This window comes from Apiospora marii (assembly GCF_038362585.1).
Source record: "Apiospora marii strain CBS 49790 chromosome Unknown utg000012l_segment0_segment0, whole genome shotgun sequence".
Taxonomy (NCBI): domain Eukaryota; kingdom Fungi; phylum Ascomycota; class Sordariomycetes; order Amphisphaeriales; family Apiosporaceae; genus Apiospora; species Apiospora marii.
The window spans coordinates 581,389-598,870 of record NW_027117383.1 but is presented as its reverse complement, the minus strand read 5'-3'; the positions used below and the strand labels follow the sequence as shown (position 1 = coordinate 598,870).

The 17,482-nt window shown below is 55.1% G+C and overlaps 6 protein-coding genes across 6 annotated transcripts; 2 read left to right on the top strand and 4 right to left on the bottom strand.

The window, feature by feature from the left end:
• Positions 1-4,493: 4,493 nt before the first annotated feature.
• PG985_014984 (uncharacterized protein) lies at positions 4,494-4,673 on the top strand (the record flags this gene model as incomplete). The annotated part of the gene is made up of 1 exon (XM_066834750.1): positions 4,494-4,673. The coding sequence occupies one exon, from the start codon at positions 4,494-4,496 to the stop codon at positions 4,671-4,673; it is 180 nt and encodes a 59-aa protein (XP_066677360.1).
• Positions 4,674-5,050: 377 nt separating this feature from the next.
• PG985_014983 (uncharacterized protein) lies at positions 5,051-6,112 on the bottom strand (the record flags this gene model as incomplete). Its single annotated transcript, XM_066834749.1, has 3 exons — positions 5,051-5,368; positions 5,475-5,942; positions 6,038-6,112. 3 exons carry the CDS (start codon positions 6,110-6,112, stop codon positions 5,051-5,053), a joined length of 861 nt encoding a protein of 286 aa, XP_066677359.1.
• Positions 6,113-6,956: 844 nt separating this feature from the next.
• On the bottom strand, positions 6,957-8,612 carry PG985_014982 (uncharacterized protein; the record flags this gene model as incomplete). Its single annotated transcript, XM_066834748.1, has 3 exons — positions 6,957-7,667; positions 7,762-7,866; positions 7,941-8,612. The coding sequence occupies 3 exons, from the start codon at positions 8,610-8,612 to the stop codon at positions 6,957-6,959; spliced, it is 1,488 nt and encodes a 495-aa protein (XP_066677358.1).
• Positions 8,613-9,137: 525 nt separating this feature from the next.
• Positions 9,138-10,313, bottom strand: PG985_014981 (uncharacterized protein; the record flags this gene model as incomplete). Its single annotated transcript, XM_066834747.1, has 4 exons — positions 9,138-9,751; positions 9,835-9,939; positions 10,010-10,093; positions 10,163-10,313. 4 exons carry the CDS (start codon positions 10,311-10,313, stop codon positions 9,138-9,140), a joined length of 954 nt encoding a protein of 317 aa, XP_066677357.1.
• A 1,176-nt stretch (positions 10,314-11,489) lies between these two features.
• PG985_014980 (NACHT and WD domain-containing protein) lies at positions 11,490-15,523 on the top strand (the record flags this gene model as incomplete). Its single annotated transcript, XM_066834746.1, has 5 exons — positions 11,490-11,849; positions 11,915-12,208; positions 12,289-12,454; positions 12,570-13,117; positions 13,430-15,523. 5 exons carry the CDS (start codon positions 11,490-11,492, stop codon positions 15,521-15,523), a joined length of 3,462 nt encoding a protein of 1,153 aa, XP_066677356.1.
• Positions 15,524-15,679: 156 nt separating this feature from the next.
• On the bottom strand, positions 15,680-16,907 carry PG985_014979 (uncharacterized protein; the record flags this gene model as incomplete). The annotated part of the gene is made up of 2 exons (XM_066834745.1): positions 15,680-16,424; positions 16,477-16,907. The coding sequence occupies 2 exons, from the start codon at positions 16,905-16,907 to the stop codon at positions 15,680-15,682; spliced, it is 1,176 nt and encodes a 391-aa protein (XP_066677355.1).
• Between the last annotated feature and the right edge of the window lie 575 nt (positions 16,908-17,482).

Genomic DNA, 17,482 nt, shown 5'->3' with positions numbered 1-17,482 from the left:
TTAGGAAATCGGTGGAGTCGGGTTCGAGAAGGGTGCATTCAAGCTTAATGCGAGTTTGGGGAGGTGGTTGATTTGGCGGTGCCCTATTCCCCTGCCTACAAGGACGAAAAGGGACCAGGGAGTAGGCCTGCACCGCGCACCCGCTGCCGATCTAGCCGTCTTGTCGTGGGTACCGAAAGGGCAGTTTGCTTGTCTCATCACCAAGCAATTCGCCAATTGCCATACTGCTTGGCGACTGGGAAATGACCACGGCGGCCATGCCTCTTGGCACGCTCGCTATGTGGGCGGAATGGGTGGGTTTGGGGAACATATTTATCTGCCTGGCGCATATACGCGCTGGCCCTGCTAACGCAACTGGAGAGTTTGGGGCGGACAAACTGGCAGAGGTGCTCGTATCGATGGGTGGACAAACTAGGAGATAATTGGCGATGCGCTGTATGTACTGTTACCAATGCAAGTGACTTGTAACCGTAATTCAGAAGATAGGTAGATGATCTTCCCAGGGCACTCCGGCAATGTTTGCAGGGACTTGGGGCTTGGTTCTCCAACTCAGTATCAGTAAGTAACCTGCTCACCTCGTCGCCGGCCGTTATCATACCGACCCAACACGCGTCAAAGGGGTTTTATCAAATGCAGTAATTATGTCATAATGCGACAGTACCCGAGTGCAACTAGGTGAATAGTGCACTGCTCGTCAATGCACGCCGTCAGCAGTCTGCCGCAGGCAGTCTGGCAAAAGCACTCTTGCTCGCGTGAGAAGTTGCCTGTACCTGCTGCATGTGGTAGTGATCGTTCCGTCCGTTACTGCTTTCGACTGCGGGGCACGATTTATCTATCCAGATTGCGTGGCACAGTTTCCGTTCTGGCACAGCAAATCAAACCAAGCAAAACGGCAGCCGGAGACAAAGGCCCAAGCTCCCTCATTAAGCTCCAACGATCACCACCAAAGGATGGAAAATATGAGAGAGGCACGTACGGTATGTGTACAAAAAGAGCCATGTGCAGAATTGAAGTCTGGTGCCTGTCTCAAGTGAGAGAAATAACGGCCTGCAGTTCAAACTTCAAAGATAGGCCAATTCGTCCCCCAGAAGACCCCGAGCTGAACCCCCATGCAAGTCAGTCCATATTTCTGTACCCCATAACTTTCTGTGGTCGCGTGCCCAGGGGGATTGCAGACCGAGTAAGAGCCGCAACGAGCGAACTACTTGGGGCTGCTAGGTAAGTAAATGCCAAGTGCCTGCTCACTTTCAGATTGAGCACCCACCCAAATACACAGCACTGCCCCTATCGGTCGCGTGACGACTAGCTATGAACACTAGACAGCGACTTGCACTGAGGATATAACGACGTCATGCTCATCGGTACATATACACTAACCTGAGAGGAGAGCAGGAACGAGAAGAAAAAAAAGAAAGGGAAAAAAGTCATCGCTTGCCGGTTCCACATCGTACGCCCTAGAGTAGGACTGCCAAGACGCCAAGGGGCATCGCTGTCGGAAAGCAAACCCATTGATTTCCACTCAAATGAGTGGACAAAGTGACCCTTTTTCCCAAGAATTTCTTCCGCGCAACTTACTGTTCTCCTGAGAAAAAGGAGAGCGGTGGCCCCGATCAAGATAAATCCAATGTACTAATGTACATCACATCACGTACCTCAGATATTAGAGCAGGTAGATCTCACGCTATTAATAACACACTGGGATTGGACAGAAAGTCTAGAAAGAAAAACACCGGGCCAGAAAACCAGACTCGACACGACATCCGTCAACCGCCCTCGAGTACTGCCTTGAGTAAAAGCTCGCAGCAAACGAAACGGACGTGTTTCGTATGACTTGCCGGTGGTAAAAGAAAAGATTGGCGAGTCTCATTCTCGCTCGCCACCTAGCTGTAACCCCCTCAATGCAACTGACTGACATCAACACTCCCTTGCAACTATCGTCCAATTAAAAATTGGGGGAGGTGGTCGAACCGTTTTCGACGCACGGGGATTTTCTCTGGCTGGATTGGCATGCTTACTGCACTGGCACCGCCAGCTGGGTCCCGGTTCGGTCCCCCGACATTTGCTGTTGCCCGGCGGTGCCTTTTTTTTTCGCCCTCCCCCAAATGATGCGCCCAGCGGCTGTGCCGCCGTCAGCAAAACCCGCCTGTCAAGGCCCGATAGGCCACTAAACGGATGCCTAAAGGAACGACTCCATCTTAGACCGAGAGGAGAGAAAAACGATAGTCCAAAAACGAAAACGGAAAAGTACCATCGGACGTTTTGCCGAGGCTCGCACTCATGTAGGTAGTGTGTGTGCTGGCAACTGAAAATCGTACGGTGCCTTTGTTTGGCATCCATCCAATCACCGGCGTCGGCGCGACGAGCTCATGTCCTCTTTCGGTAGCTCGAGTTTACTGACAACTTGGAGGGGTCCTTTTCGAGCTTGGCTTTTGGGTGATGCTGCAGCCCCAGCTCTTGGACCAGCTTCAATTGCTCTCCTTACTCAATTCGACCGCTCTGGAATTGCGCACAATCAGACGGGCGATCGCGAAATCCCAACGTCCTGACTCGTCTACCCGCAACACTGCTCTGAGCCTATGGTGGCCTGACATATATCAATTGAGGATGGGTTGATCGACCTCTGCAGAGTCAAGAAGGGAGGCCGCCTGTTGATCTTTTGGCATCTGCCATGTTCCGCGTCCGAACCAACCAACAGTGACGACATGTTCCAGATTCGCAACTTACTGAGTCCGGCCCAGTAATGACTGATGTTCGGGGGCGTAAGAGGAGGGGCCGTCCCCGTACTTGGTCCCCGAGACCTCTGCCTCATGTACAACGACAACGACGGCATCCTCCACTCCACTTGTCCGACGTTGCATGGTCCCGAGGCAGTACCCGAGGGATGAGGGGAAGGGGTGGCTGTGTTGGCTTGCGCGACCGTTGTCGGGACCCCTGCGGTGAAGGCAGGCAGTCTCGGTCTCGGTTTCGCGCATGGCAGACCCTCGTTTCCAGCCTACAGTATGTCTTTTCCTCTCAATTCGACCCGAATGAGAACGGTGCCGTGAGACGAGGAACTGAGCATAGGTACAGGCAACAGCTTGGCATGGCCCGCCGAGCTGAAGGCTCGGCCCGGTGTGCTCCTCTTTTCCCAGGCAGCAGATTTGTGCAACCGAAAATGGGGGTTTCCCTGGGGTGGACAGTTGGAGACTGCCAATCTCGCTTCGACTCCTCCAAATCCTCTTCGGTTAACGGCAGTAGATATGGGAATTTATTCCCACCATGTAGAGTGGACTGTTGCCAGTTGCCTTGCCCTCGACTTCGGTCCTTGTCCGTCCTCATCGCTCCCCTTTTCCCTCCATCCTTCGTCGCTACATGGTCTGTTCCACGGCCCAAGTAGAGCGTGCCTCACGTGTATCTTTGCATATGTTTGCCACTTCTACGCATACGGCTATCTGAAGATAATGGCGCGATGTGCGGTCCGATGATCACTTCAGGGACGCGCCTAGAAGTTGCACCTTGAAGTAAGATCTGCTTTTGGCGACGGAGTATGTTTCATACCTCTCAAGTTATGGGGTATCGCAAGGCATACGTTGAGGGTAGCAAGTCAATTCCCTGCTTTTGGCTGTTTCTGGTAGGAAAAGGCATCTGCGATCAGTTGAGCTAGATAATGGCCACCTGGACGATGTGCATGACTGCTTCGCCGAGGAAGCTGGTGAGCAGAAGCGGGCAACACAACCACGGCTGTCGTGCAAATCTACTTACATGAACTCACCATCTCCCGACAGAATATCTCAAGAACGCGGCGGCATAATGATGCCCCTGAAGATTGCTTTTCATTAGGTTGGTGAACAAGGTAAGCTGGCATAGCTAAGAGCGCCGGCCATTTCGGCGTCCTCTCCAGGTGTATATTCACAGTATGAGTGCTGCAGTAGTTGACCCAACGGGTCTGTAGAGAGCAAGATGTCAAGAAGGAAAACGTCTATGCTCAGATGGTGCCTGAAAGCCCGCGCATAGAATCCACCACAAAGAGAAGTGAATAGGGGGAGGGGGAGGCATCACGCACGCTCATACCCCTTCAGGAAAGGCACGCAGACTTTTGCTTTTCATCGACAGGAGGCATGTCAATGACTACGGGTAACAATAGCTTTCTAGTGTATAAGACCCTCTTCTTTCGTCATGTATTCACCAAATGCTACATCAATATATCACTTGGGTGAACATGACAACAACTGGGTCACCGTAGAACGAACTTGCACTGGCAATACCCCTTATGACCACATCTGCATCAGAGTGTTCCAGGGGAATGCGTCTACCTATACATCAGGAAGCGTAGGTCACAAATCACGTTCTCATAGATGCTCTCCTATAAAGGGATATGAACACTCCAGCCAAATATACCCTTTCCTTTCCCCAAGACAGCAACAAAACAACAACTCACAGAATTGAACAAGTTTCAAAGACAGATATAAAGGCCCACGTATTAACAAGACATCAACAAACCAACAAATATCAACATGTCGGCTCCAGTTAACCAGGGAAGCTGCTGCAGCACCCCCGACACCCCCGAAGGCAGCACCACCGGCGGTCAGGGCCAAGGTCAGGGCCAAGGTCAGGGTCAGACGGGCGGCGGTTCTGGCGGTTCGTCGGCGACTGCCGTCAACAGCACTTCGTCAGGCGGGACCGCAGTTAACTAGTCAAATCCATAGAGACGGACCAGACCTCGAAGCGGCGAAATCGGGATGGGACGGGTCTTAGTCGGCTGGTTGAGAACATTGTAAGGAGATAGCACAAAGGGCACCTCAATAAAGATATCCCAGCATGTGAAAACTGTCGCAGGTTTAAACCAGATGGACCATTGTGCTTTTGTGTTATCGCATCCTCTTTGTGCAAGTCTGTCTGTGTAGAGGTGCAGCTCCAGGGCTAGCAATGCCCCAAAATAGAGGGCATTCGGATGGTTTCCCGGCATAAGACTTCCCCGTAATTATATCCTACAAGTTGAGCGGCGACGCCAAAGCTCTATCCGTAAAACATGGAATGCAACACGGCACCCAGCCGGCTGCCGGTCCGGCGATCAATCCCGTCCAGCCTCTTCTCCACCAGCGCCTCGGTCGGGCGGAGCCAGCGCCGCCGTCCAAGGCTCGCCCGCGAGGTGGCATGCGAGAACGTGGCTGGCGAGCTGCAGGCAGTCTCGAACAAGGCCCGGCGACTTGGCGAGGCAATCCAGGAGCCCCAAGACCGTGCTCACGAGCCGGAGGAGCAGCAAGGCCAAGGAAAAGACGATGCCACCGGCCGTGACGTCGACTACGACGACGATGACGGCGGTGAGGACGAGGTGGAATTTGCTGGCGGCGGCGACATGCGGGTGGCTGGACGTTTGCTTGGGAGCTATCTGGAAGTGAAATAGAGCGTCAGCAAACGAACAGTTTTCCAAACCGAACGGAATATGAGTGGCAGCAGATGACGGCATCAACGCGAACGGTCGGATATTTTCTTACCAGCTTCTCGACGTCCTTCACAAAGGCCTCGGCCTCTTGGCGGATACGCACCGCGACATCGTGCAGCTCGACCGCCACGGGCACGTCGGTGTCCTCCCAGTCCCAATGGTAGACCAACTCGTGGTGGAGGAATTCGATCTCGTCCACCAGCTCGTTATGCGCACCGACCAGCTCCCCGACCCGCTTTCCGACCCCCGGCTCACAGTTGCGGAGCCGCTCCGGGGTGACGATGAAGTTCCCGCCCTCCACGGCCACCGCGTCCCCGAGCCACTGGCAGAGCTGCTGGTTGCCGCCGTGCAGGGCGAGGGAGGCCTCGTTGAGCGGGGTGTAGGCGCTGACGAGGCACTCGTCCTTGATCCAATCGTGGAGGCGGCGGCGGAATTCCTCCACGGGCTCGGCCTGGGCGGTGAGTTGTGCGAGTTGCCACTGCTCCCCCTGCAACACAATTGCCGTTGGTAGATGTTCACGCTATAATTGGGTATCCAGTCAGTCATATGACCTGTGAAATGAGGAGAAAGAACGAGCAAGAGCTCTTCTTTGTCTGTGGCATAACGAAATCTCACCTCGGGTGTGGTGCCGCGACGGCGATGATACCGGCTGTGGCGACGCGTGCCTCGTCTGCCCCCTTTTTGGGGCATGGCAGCCTTGGTTGGGCGATCAGCGCTTTGTTTGGTCTTGAGAAATGAAAAGGCGTTCTAGATTGTGCGATCGCGACACGTGCGTCACGAAACGAAGCTGTTTACAATTGGGCGGTGTTGTGTCAACCCAGCTTTCCTGCCTCAGGGCATTAGCGCGCTAAGGCCGTGCTCCGGGGGCCCTACTACTTGGTTATTATCAGAAAAGTTGCTGGCTCATAGGGCTCTTTGGTCCCCTGAAGCTCTACCTGCCAGAGCTATTTACAGAAGCTCCTCGGGCGGTTAGGCAAGCAGTGGTGGTCGCGCCCAGCCATAGCAATAACAACGCGGTCCTTGTACGGGACGAAGTCGCCTGAAAGGGTTTCCGACGGCTCTTGTGGCCTTTAGGTAAAAGCTCCAGCAGGTTTAAATGCGTTTGTAACACCTTTTCGTTTCGCCTGGCGCTCATCGCAGCAGTATCTTCATTTAATCCATATGGCCCCAGACTGAGATGAGATGAGCCTAGCCGTCCTTCTTTCTCAATGTGCTACGCCCTTCATGTTCAGTGTAGGCACACCACCGCCTTGACGAGAACATCAAAGCTCATCACCCCGCGTTGAATCATTACTACCTCATGGATCAACTCGTGAGTTCCCCTGTCTTTGGCGTCGCCCTCAAAGTAGCAACGAGCCAGGCGACTGACCAAACCTGTTGCTGCTTCTCCAGGACTTGCTGGCGATGCTTCCGATGGCACTCAGATCCCCTTTGCTGGCCAAACCTCGTAACTAGTTACCGGCACCGTAACTGAAGATGCGAATTCGTTCCTACCCGCCACCATATCCCCTTGTGATTATTGGGGACCAGCAGCCTAACCCACCTCAGCAGCCAAACTCTCCTCAGCCCACGTATCCAGCCAAGTCCGCAACCGCCGAAGCAAGAACCCCGACAACTCCTCCCGACCCCCCATCTCCCCTTCCCGATCCGGACCCCACTCGTCCCGCGTCCGCACGACGGACCGCGCCAGATTATTCCGCTCCTCCAGATGCCAAGCCAGCACGGGGTCCCGTCCCTGGGTCTCGCGAATAATCAACAACGCCTGCGACGCCAAGGTCTGCGCCTCCGCCTCGCTGGCGGCCCGCTCGCCCGCCTCCGGGGCGAACGTGGCCTGGACGCGACAGAAGTAGATCATCGAACAGAAGAAGACGCCGCGGAGGCGGACGCGGCCCGGCGACTCGGCGGCGGCGGCGTCCGCGAGGGGCATGTCGAGGAGCGAGGCCGGGTGCGGGGGCCGTTGCTGGTAGAAGAAGTGGCCAACCTGGAAGGCGCGGTAGATGCACCTCGTGCGTTCCAGGATGTCGGTGCTGCGGTCCCGGTACTCGGACGACCCGCATGGCGCCCCCCTTTCGGAGAGGGCTTGGATGTCCTTCAGGATGCCCGGCAGGAACGAGATGGCGCCGATGAGCTTCCACAGCAGCTGGGCGTCGGCGTCGGGCTCGTCAGCGGCGGCGCGGGCGAAGAAGGTTTGCCATTCGCGGGTCTCGAACAGGGAGGGCTCTTTTCTGTAGATCGCCCTCATTACCTGTGAATTAACTGTTTAGGGGGACGCGACTAGAAGAAGCAATAGGGGGGCCCGGATTACTCACCGCATATGGTCCTTGGCTTCGGATAAGTACCTGCTCGAATGCCGACATGCGGCTGGACGGGCCCATCTGCCTTATCAGGTCGATCCCGGCATTGCTGTGGAAGATGACGGCGTTCTGATTCGGAGGGCCGAGTGACTGGGAGAGAGAACATTAAGGTTACCACCGGTTCCTCTTTACCGGGGTTTGACACAGGATACAGTGCCCCTTACCTCATAGAGTACCAGCAGCCGTGTGGCGCAGTAAATGTCCGATATCAAAGCGGGGGGCTGTGCCGTAACGGCCGCGGCGAGACTCGCCAGAGCTTTGGAGTAGAGCGCCGTGTGGAGTAGCGGCGAGGCGGAAGAGCCCATCATGTAAGCGGCCCGGGTCGCCACGCAATTCATGGCGTCGTCCAGGAACGGCGTAGCACCGTAGCGGCTCGGGAGGTACGTCAAGAAGCAGGAAGGCCAACTCTGCAGAAGGGACCCAGCCGATCTGGGGTGTTGCTGCAGCAAACTGCAGGCATTGGCTGCAAGGTCTATATCCGTGAAGCTGGTGAGGCAGGTTATGTCGAAGTTGAACTTGGCCCGCATGCCTTCGTAGCCGTGGGGAGAGGGAGGGAGGACTAGCGACGCGGGAGACGGGGTGGTGGACGCTGACACCGCAGCAGCGATCTCCTGCGGGCCGATCTTATCCGTCGTCGCATTGGCCTGGGTATCCTGGGCGCGTTTCCTGTTTCTGCATCCCGATTTCGCGGCCTGGTGTCGGATGATCGACCGCGCATCCGCGCTGGGGCGCCCGGTCAGGAGCGACTCGACCGTGTCCACAAAGACTAGGGCGGGCCCCTCTTTTCGGCGGCTACGCCTCTTTTTTGGCGCTGTGTTATTGGATGTCGACTCCATATCCGGTAATGTTGGCGGCGGGAAGGGCTCGACAGCGTCACACACGCGACTCCTTGGCTCGCATTGGTTGGTAATCTATAGGAAGTCGCACAAGAGGGGACGATCGGGAAATCTCCGCCAGCCTTATCGATTATTTGTGGACTGGAGATGCCCCAGCAATGCCTGTTCTTGGTTTAGCATATGTTACACTCGCTGCATGTGCTAAACCCCTTTCACAAACCCCTCGCCTGCAGCTCAGATGCAGGCTGACCAGAAGGCTGAGATGGAGTGTTGCCCATTCCAAGTTTAGCGCATACAGTCTATTGGCATGGCCTTATACTGTCCCAATGAGCTGTTTTGGCTAAGGCTCGGCAAAAAATATTATACATGAAAGAAAATGAGTACCTAGTCTCACATACCTCTTTTTCGATGATTCGTTCATGATACATCATGACCCATGCCCCCAATTACTCAACAGGATAATAGTACATACAGCATTACCTCACTCGGAGAGCAGAGCAGAGAGAGACAGTGCCCAACCCAGCCCTAATGCTTGTTGCGAACAAACATGACCCCGATGAAGACATAGAAAAAGGCAGCCACCACCGCCAACCCCGTCTGCAACCCAGCGACCAAGTTTCCCCTCTGGATATACACGGAGTTCTTGCCCAGGCCCGGCACTTCAGCCGGTCCCGAACTACTACCACCTCCACCCGCCGAGAGCAACACCCCGTTGAAAGCCTGCGTGAACCCGACCGCCTCCACGAGCGCCAGCCCCAGCCCGAACGCGCCCAGCACGGCCCCCACCAGCACCGAGACCCTGTAGCCGGCCCGCCGCGAGGGCTCAGCCGTCGCGGCGACAAATAGAATAGTGCCGCTGAAGGCGAAGGCGACCGTCTGCAGGACCGGCGGCGGCCAGAAGAAGGCCTGCCTCTGTAGCCTCACGGCGTAGGGGACCGTCGCGTTGAGCGCGTCTTGGACCGCGGCTTGCACCGTGGCGGGGAGGTGCAGGTCCTCGGTCAGCTCCTCGTTCAGGTCTTCGGGGTCGGTGGTGCGCAGGTTGGTGACGCAGTGGGTCTGGGGGTCGCCACCCTTGGTCGTCGCCGTCGTGTTGGTGGTGCCCGTCGGGTCGGTTAGGTTGGCTACGGATAGGCAGCCGCCTGTTGTTACACACGTTAGCTAAGTGTTCCGTCCACTGGAGAAGGATGGGTCATCCAGGGGTAGGAACGGGGGTATCACTCACCAAAGTAGCCGACTGTGAGATTGACGTCGTGGGTTTGGTTGACGCGCAGCTCGGCCAGATACAGCCCCTTCAGGCCAGAGGAGACACAACCAGCGGAGATGAGGCCTGTTTAGAGTCAGAGGGGCATCCGGCTATTTACAAGCAATGGGGGAGATGGGTGGTGATATATACTCACAACCGAGAACAATGCTTGCGAGGAAAGCTAGAGCAGCCACCGTTACCACGAACCAAGAAGATTTCTTCTTGGGAAGTCGAGAGCCTAGGAAGCAATTATTACAGCTCAGTGATTCCGACTACAACGAGAAAGGGTGGGTAGAGGTACACGTACGTCCACGCGGCTTCTCCCCGTGGCTGGGACCGTTCTGGTAGCCGCGGTATTGGGGCAGTATCGCGCCGCCATGCGTACGAGCTTTGTTCTTCTTGCCGAAGAAACCCTTCCTGGATGGCCTGTTGGCGTTGGGCTTCCTTCCCTTACCCATGGCTTTGAATGAACGAAGCAATTAGTAGTGAGGCAGGCGATAGAATGACCGAGAACGCAATACACGGTGTCTATAAAGTACCAACCGAGAGGCCAGAAGGGGAAATATGGCTATGTAATAAAGATGAAGCGAGAGACGGGTGAAGAGAAGCTAAGGGATCGTCGAGGTCGGGGTGCTGAGGATACCTGGAGTTCCACGGTCCCAGAAAGATACTTCAAGGGTCTGGGCATCGTCGCCTCTTATACATTACTGACTAGGCAGGCCAGAATAATTCCACAGCCTTATGTGCGCCTCCTCACGAAATCTAGACTCAATGGCCCCCCTGGAATTCGCATCGTGCTCGAGGGCCAGCCTGATCCGGAAATCAGGGGGGCTGCGCCGGAGATTCGCGAAACATGCAGCAGAGCCTCTTAATTACCTAAAGATGGATCGGAACGCGTGCTGATTCGGCAGAGATATTGCCGCCCGGCACTGCATCACCCCGTGGCTGCAGTATATGATGAGTATAATACCAACTGGGCGAAGTGAGGTGCAGCAGCTGAGGTCAAAAGTGTCTGAGGAAAAAGCCACTAGGTGTGGGTGGGAGAGGGTCGCCGCCACGCCATTGGCCAGCCTGATCACCGAACGGCCGCAAATAGGATGCGGCTGCAACAAAAGGTCCGTGAAAAGCAAAATAGTCGCATCGCCACCGCCCGCAGCCTTACAGACGGTCTTCCTTGGGGTCGCTTGCTCGGTCCGGTCCTAGTAGCTCTGGCCCCAACGCAGCCTGATGTTAGCCGACGGCATCAGGGGTAAGAGGCTGTTGTTTGGGTTTCTACGCGCGATGTTCAGGCACTAAAATAGCCGCCCGGCATCGAAGGAGGCGTCAACTCATCTGGAAACATGGTAGAAGGAGGGAGCCCTCGTAAATTTTCATTAGGAAAAGGGAAGTCAGTATATATGCCGGCAAGCCGATCCTTCTTCTACGTAGGAATATCTTTCTGCTGTGCGTCCCCAAATACCCAATCTCAACCCATCGTTTCTCTCGTTGGTCTACAAAACATTCCAAATTCTCACATTCCCTTTTGCAGCGTTCAGTTCTGAACACCGTCAATTTCACAATATCTTCCAGATATCCTGATACATTCCTTTTCCAAACCACCAAGTTTCTCATCTTGTCACCCCTCTCTCTCCACCATGACCAATGAACGCCCCCGCCCCCAGCCCCCAGCCTACGCTGCGGGGAAGCTCTTGTGCTTGACGAAGCAGGCTGTTGAAGCGCCAACCTTTGACCTTGTGGCAGTTCACGGCCTGCAGGTCTCAACGTACAAGCCCGACACGTGGCTGACTCACCTCCTGCCTAAGCGCTTCCCCGGCTCGCGCGTCCTCTTGTTCCGCTACAACACGCAGGACGTGTTTGCCGCGCCATGGGAGGCGGGCTTTGAGCAGTCCGTCTCGAAGCTTCTCAATGGCATCGTCGCGGCGCGCGACCCGCTTCCGGCGCAACGGCCGCTGGTGTTCCTTTGCCAGGGGCTGGGCGGGCTGCTCGTCGAAGCGGTAAGCATCTCACTCCTGTCATACCTGTGGGGTTGCAACAAGTACTGATTCGTGTATGCATTAAGGCCCTCAATCGCGTCATGGCAGATGACCCCAGGTACCAGCAGCTAAAGACCGCTACCAAAGCGGTCATACTCCTCAACACGCCACAGAATCAGACCAACATGGCCCCTTGGACGTCCTCGTTGATTCAGATGGCGGCACCCAGTCTCCACACCGAGCCTCTGCTGCTGATGGACGTGGAGAAGTGGCTCCAGGGGAACGCGTCGTCGCTCCAGCAGGTCGCGCTTTTGTTCAAGGAGCGGTGCTCCAAGCTGAGGGTTCTTTCCGTCTACAACTCCGTCAGCGCTGTACAGTTGGTACGTCCTTACCAAAGCCATTGCCTAGCACCATCTCAACCATTGCTCTTAGTACGTATCTTGCTAATGCTACGGTTCAGGGGAGCGGAGACGAGCTCTCCAAAGTTTTTGCCACGGGCTTCAAACGCGAGAAGACGCTGGACATCAAGGGCTACGACTATCACTCTGCTCCCAAGCCGGCAAACGAGAATGACGAGCTTCTCCTGTTGTTGGCCAAGGAGGTGAAGTTGCAGCTGCGGAGTGCGAGTAAGTCGGATAACCCAGCAGCAACATCGCCGGAGACGAAGAAGCAAAGTGCCGCAAATGGGAAATCAGGTAAGCTCTCAAAGTGCAGAACGATAATGACACAATACTAATTTAGATCTTGAAGGACCCTTAGATCCGCACCCGGACAGCAGGCCAGCCTCGAATGCCGTCGGCTCCAAAGGCCGAGACAAGCAAGTCGTGGCCAATGCCGACAAAGCGAATACGCCTTCTGCTCAGGGCCAGCAGACCTCTATCCGACCGAGACCACTTGGAACGGGGTCTAGCACGGCCCCTGGCCAGACGAGACCGGGCGTCAAGAAGACAGATGTCGCGGATAGAAAAAGGGGTGAGCTCCCAACGTGCGTGATTACGGATATCAGGGCTAATCCACTTCTTGAAGGTGTCCTCGGCTCGCAGCCAGACAGCAAACCCGCAGTACCGAACATAGGGGCCGCCCCCAGAAGCCGAGAGGGGCCAATGATCAACAACAAAGTGACACAGATAGTTTCTGTTCAGAACCAGCAGACTTCTCTCCAGAAGCAGCAGTTTGGTCCAGGGTACAGCATGGCCCCCAACCAAACGGGACCGGTGCCCCAGAACGGCGCGTCTTCAAAGCCCCCCAACGACCGCCCACAGCCAAACAGCAGGCCAGCCTCGAACGCGGTGAGCTCCAGAAACCGAGACAGACAATTCGTCAAAGGCAATGAGATGAATACAGTCTTGGTTCAGAGTCAGCAGATTTATTTCCAGAACAAGCCGTATGGTCCAGGTTCCGACATGGCCCCTAGCCAAACGGACCCGACACTAACACGGGGCGGTAAGCGACTTTCGGTGTTTATTCGTTCCTAATCCAGTGTTTATTCCACGTTATCCCATTGTTTTATAAGGGAAAGAGTAACCGTTTACTCGAGTAAATGCTTACACCGAGAGTCGATAGGTTCTTCGAGGCCACCCGCCGACCGCCCGCAGCCGCAGCCGGGACCCATCCGGCCTGGCCAGGCGAACCGAGAAGTCTTGCCTGGTAATAACCCCGCTAGACCTACACAGGCCTACAACCCTCAACAAATTCCCGGCTCACAGCCGGCATATCCGCCTCCACAAGCAAACGGAATGACCAACCAAATATCTGTCACGCTTGGTAACAGCATGTACACCGGCCCTCCCACCCAGCAGCCGGCAAGTCAGCGGTCCGGGCCAAGCCCACGCCCACCGCAGAACTATCTCCCATACCTGCCCCCGTCGGGCCAGCCAACTTCGGGGAATGTCGCAGGGAGTGGTCGAGGTCAGGGGTACCCCGGAGGAGCGCAGCAGGCAGCACCCAACAAGGGGTTCAACGGACAGGCGCAGAGGCAGCAGAAGCACACCCAGCAAAAGATTTCCGATCCCGGTCCGAAAAACAGTGGGTTTTTGAGGGGGCTGTTTGGTTCTGGGACAACCCCGGCTGGGAAGCAGCAGGCGACGAGAGGTATGCCGTTATGTGGTCTAGGCCAAGCACCAGCCCCGTCACGGCATCATCCGACGAGAAGCATGCCGCCAAATCCCCCCAGCCAGCCACAACTAGGACAGCAGCAGCAGCAGCAGCAGCAGCTTTCGAACTCCGCCTATTGGGGAAATAGCCAGAGTAGCCGTGACATGACACCCCAGTATGGCCAGAATAACAACACACCCTCAAGCGGCGGCCCACCGAGTGCTGCGCCAGCTGGGGCTGCCATGCAGCCTTTCTCATCCCAGAGCAGTCAACAACCAAGTCAGCAAATCAATTACTACGGTGCCCCCTATCCTCAATCAGGACATCCCGGGTCCAACGACAGAGCCATGCAGCCTTTCTCTCCCCAGGGCCATCCGCAGGCAGGTTACCAGCCCAGTAATCCCGGCGCTGCCTACGCCCAACCGCAGCAGCAGCCTGTGGCCGGCGGTGGATCGTACGCGCAGCGTGGTTTCTTTGGGAACAATGTCCATCACTCCCCCCACCACCATGAAGAACACCATGATTCGTCACACTACCATCGTCAAGATTCCACTCGAGATGTCAGCTCATCCTCCACTAAGGACAACACCAAGGATAATCTCAAGGCGGCGGGGGGCGGTTTTGCTGCCGGCTTGGCCCTGGGAGCAGGCGGGATGGCCTTGTACGACCATTTCCATGACAAAGACGAGGACAAAGCCAAGCAAGACCAACAAGACCAACAAGGCCATGTCCTCGATGGGCCTCACGAAGAATGCAACAGCTCCGACGCCTCGGGTAGTAGCGAGGATGATGAAGAGTACTCTTACCAAGTTCACGACAGCGAAAACGGTGATGAGGAAGAGGAAGAGGCACAGGAACAGCATCGTATCCTCGGTGGACCTTATTATGACGATAGCGAGCCCGAGGCATTCGATGATGGGGACGATGGAAATGAGGAGACCCAGCAAGGGTATGATAGCGACGAAAGTGAAGAGAAAGGAGAAGAGGAACAAGAATATACCCTTGGTGGGTTTTATAATGAGGATACCGAGCTCGAGGCATTCTATCAGAGGGAGGAGGAGAATGAGTACCCGTACTATTCGGATGACAGCGAAGAGGAGAACCCATCTGAGCAAACAGACCCGGACGCGGAAGACCCAGATGGAGTATACTCGGATGATCCGGACGATGTGTACTCGAACGACCCGGATACGGAAGATCCTGATGAGGTAAGCTCGGACGAGGAGGATGAGATAGACCCGGACGAGGAGGATGAGATAGACCCGGACGAGGAGGATCCAGAAGAGGATTATCTGGACGAGGTATACTCGGAGAACCCGGATGAGGAAGACCCGGACGAGGTAGGCACGGATGAGGAGGAGCCAGACGAGGTATACTCGGACGATCCGGACGCAGAATATCCAGACGAGGAGGATCCAAACGAGGTAGACGAGGTAGACGAGGTAGACGAGGACGAACCAAGTAGCGAGGGCGAAGGATTGGGCTATAACAGTGACGGCGATATGGAGACGCAGGAGGATTACGATGACCAGGACGCCGAGCCTGACTACGAAGATGTACATGGCTACAATGAAGATGAGTACTACGGCTCTGATTACTAGGTAGGTTATTTCGGGGGCTGTACAGAAGCGAGTTTCGGTGTTTATTGGTTCTTAGTCCAGTGGTTATTAGTCCAGTGATTATGCCTCTCAGCTCCATTGTCTAATCAGCAACTTTGCTTCCAACTGGCAGCATTTCCCCGTTCCTCAACTGCAACTTCATCCCTTTGTGGTATCTGTGGTAGATTCGTCTTGCGCTTTGACAACTGGAGGTAGATCTGCGGCGCTGGCCTTCTGTCCCTCCGCATTCTCTCCATAAACCTCTGGAGTTCTAGGTGCAGCATCCTCTGCAGCCGGCTCCGTGACGGGACGAACCTGAGACCACCCCGCCCCAAACCACTCGCTAAGGTAACGAGTAGGCTTCCCCCTCACACCAAGTGGCTTTCCATCCAGGGTTTTGAAGAATGCAAACTTCATGATCCATCCGAGCTTACTCGCCAGCAGCGAGTGACGTTTGATATCAGATCGCTCTTGGTCCTCTTTGATGCCCGTAGCGTGCCAAAACTCGTCCCAGAACGCGCTGTCACTGACCTCTCGAGAGCAGTAGTCGTGCCATCCCGCTCCTGACATCACACCTGACATCCGTCTCGGAGCGCACAGCTCATAGCCGAAGGGTTTGACTGCACCCAGGGACCAATCAATGATCCCAGTAATGGCGAACGACTCCGGATCGACGAGGACGTTGGTCTCTGAGAGATCCATATGATTCAGGACCTGGGGGTACTCCTTGCTAAATAAGTAGGATACCCCGTTTTCACCTTCCAGCTCTGCGATGGTCTCATGTAAGAAGGCATACTTCTCGTAACCTTTCAGAAGATTCAGCTTGGCTTTGAGATTCTCCTGTGCTTCCTGAAGCACCTCGGAGCTGACGGATTGCGGCTTCAGCCAGCATCTCGCGAAGTATCTGTGTGACGTTAGAATAGAGCGAAGAATTTGTATTTACATATAGGACTTACCTTGCCAGGTGACGAGCGAAGTTCACATGTTTTCCCAAGGCGGTGTCACTCAACTGGGGTCCAAATGGATGTATCTCCAAATAGGCCTTGCCTGGGAGATAAGGCATCGTGTAGATCAGCAGGTTCTTCCCGTCGTTCTTTTCATCCCCGAGCTTGCCATGGTACGCTGACTGAGGCACAAGGTCGCCATGGATGTATTTGGCAAGACTCTCCGTTTCGTTCCCAAGCTTGGACTCGGGGACCCGGAACGAGATGATCGTCTCAGTAGTCGCAATCACGGTGTAACTGAGGGATCCTTGCATTTCCACAGGCTTGACAGCCTTTGCCTGCAACAACGCGTGAGCTTTCTGGTCGCATTCATGCTGGGACGGTTCCTGGCGCCGAGTAAAGAACTCGTCAATGGATTCTTTCATCCACTCTTGGGCGCCCATGTTGAGAAGGTTGTTGTTGTCAGAGTGGTATTCTAGGTGATTGTGAAATCGAATGGATGTTGGGGTCGAAATTGAAATTTTCACCCCTGTTAGCCTGCGAAATACAAGCTCGCGTTGCCTTTGACAGATCAAAGCCTGTAAAGTCTTCGGTGAGATGTGATAGGGAATGTCACATTAAAGGAATGATTGATCATCTTTCAGAAGTCAAACCGGGAGTCCCGCTTTCATCTGGCAGTGGGTGGCAACTGGAGAGGGGAATCATTTTCTTTGTCCTGCTCACACCTGTAGGAAACGGGATCATGATCCCTACTTCGACTCTAAAGACCTTCACAAAGACGCAGAGGATCGATCTAGTAATCCTACAACGCTAAAGAACGACAGGCAACTCACCGTTGAAGTTCTGCGTGATTTATTCAAAGATGCTTTCTAGGCGAGTTGCCATCGTGAACCCAGGTCAACCGTTCAAAAGTCCTGAAAACGGTAATATCAATGGGAATGCGGGTTTTTAAGGACTGGGTAAAGAGATATCAAAGATCTCTGCCGTTGATAGACAGGCATAAGTAAATCCTCGAGTC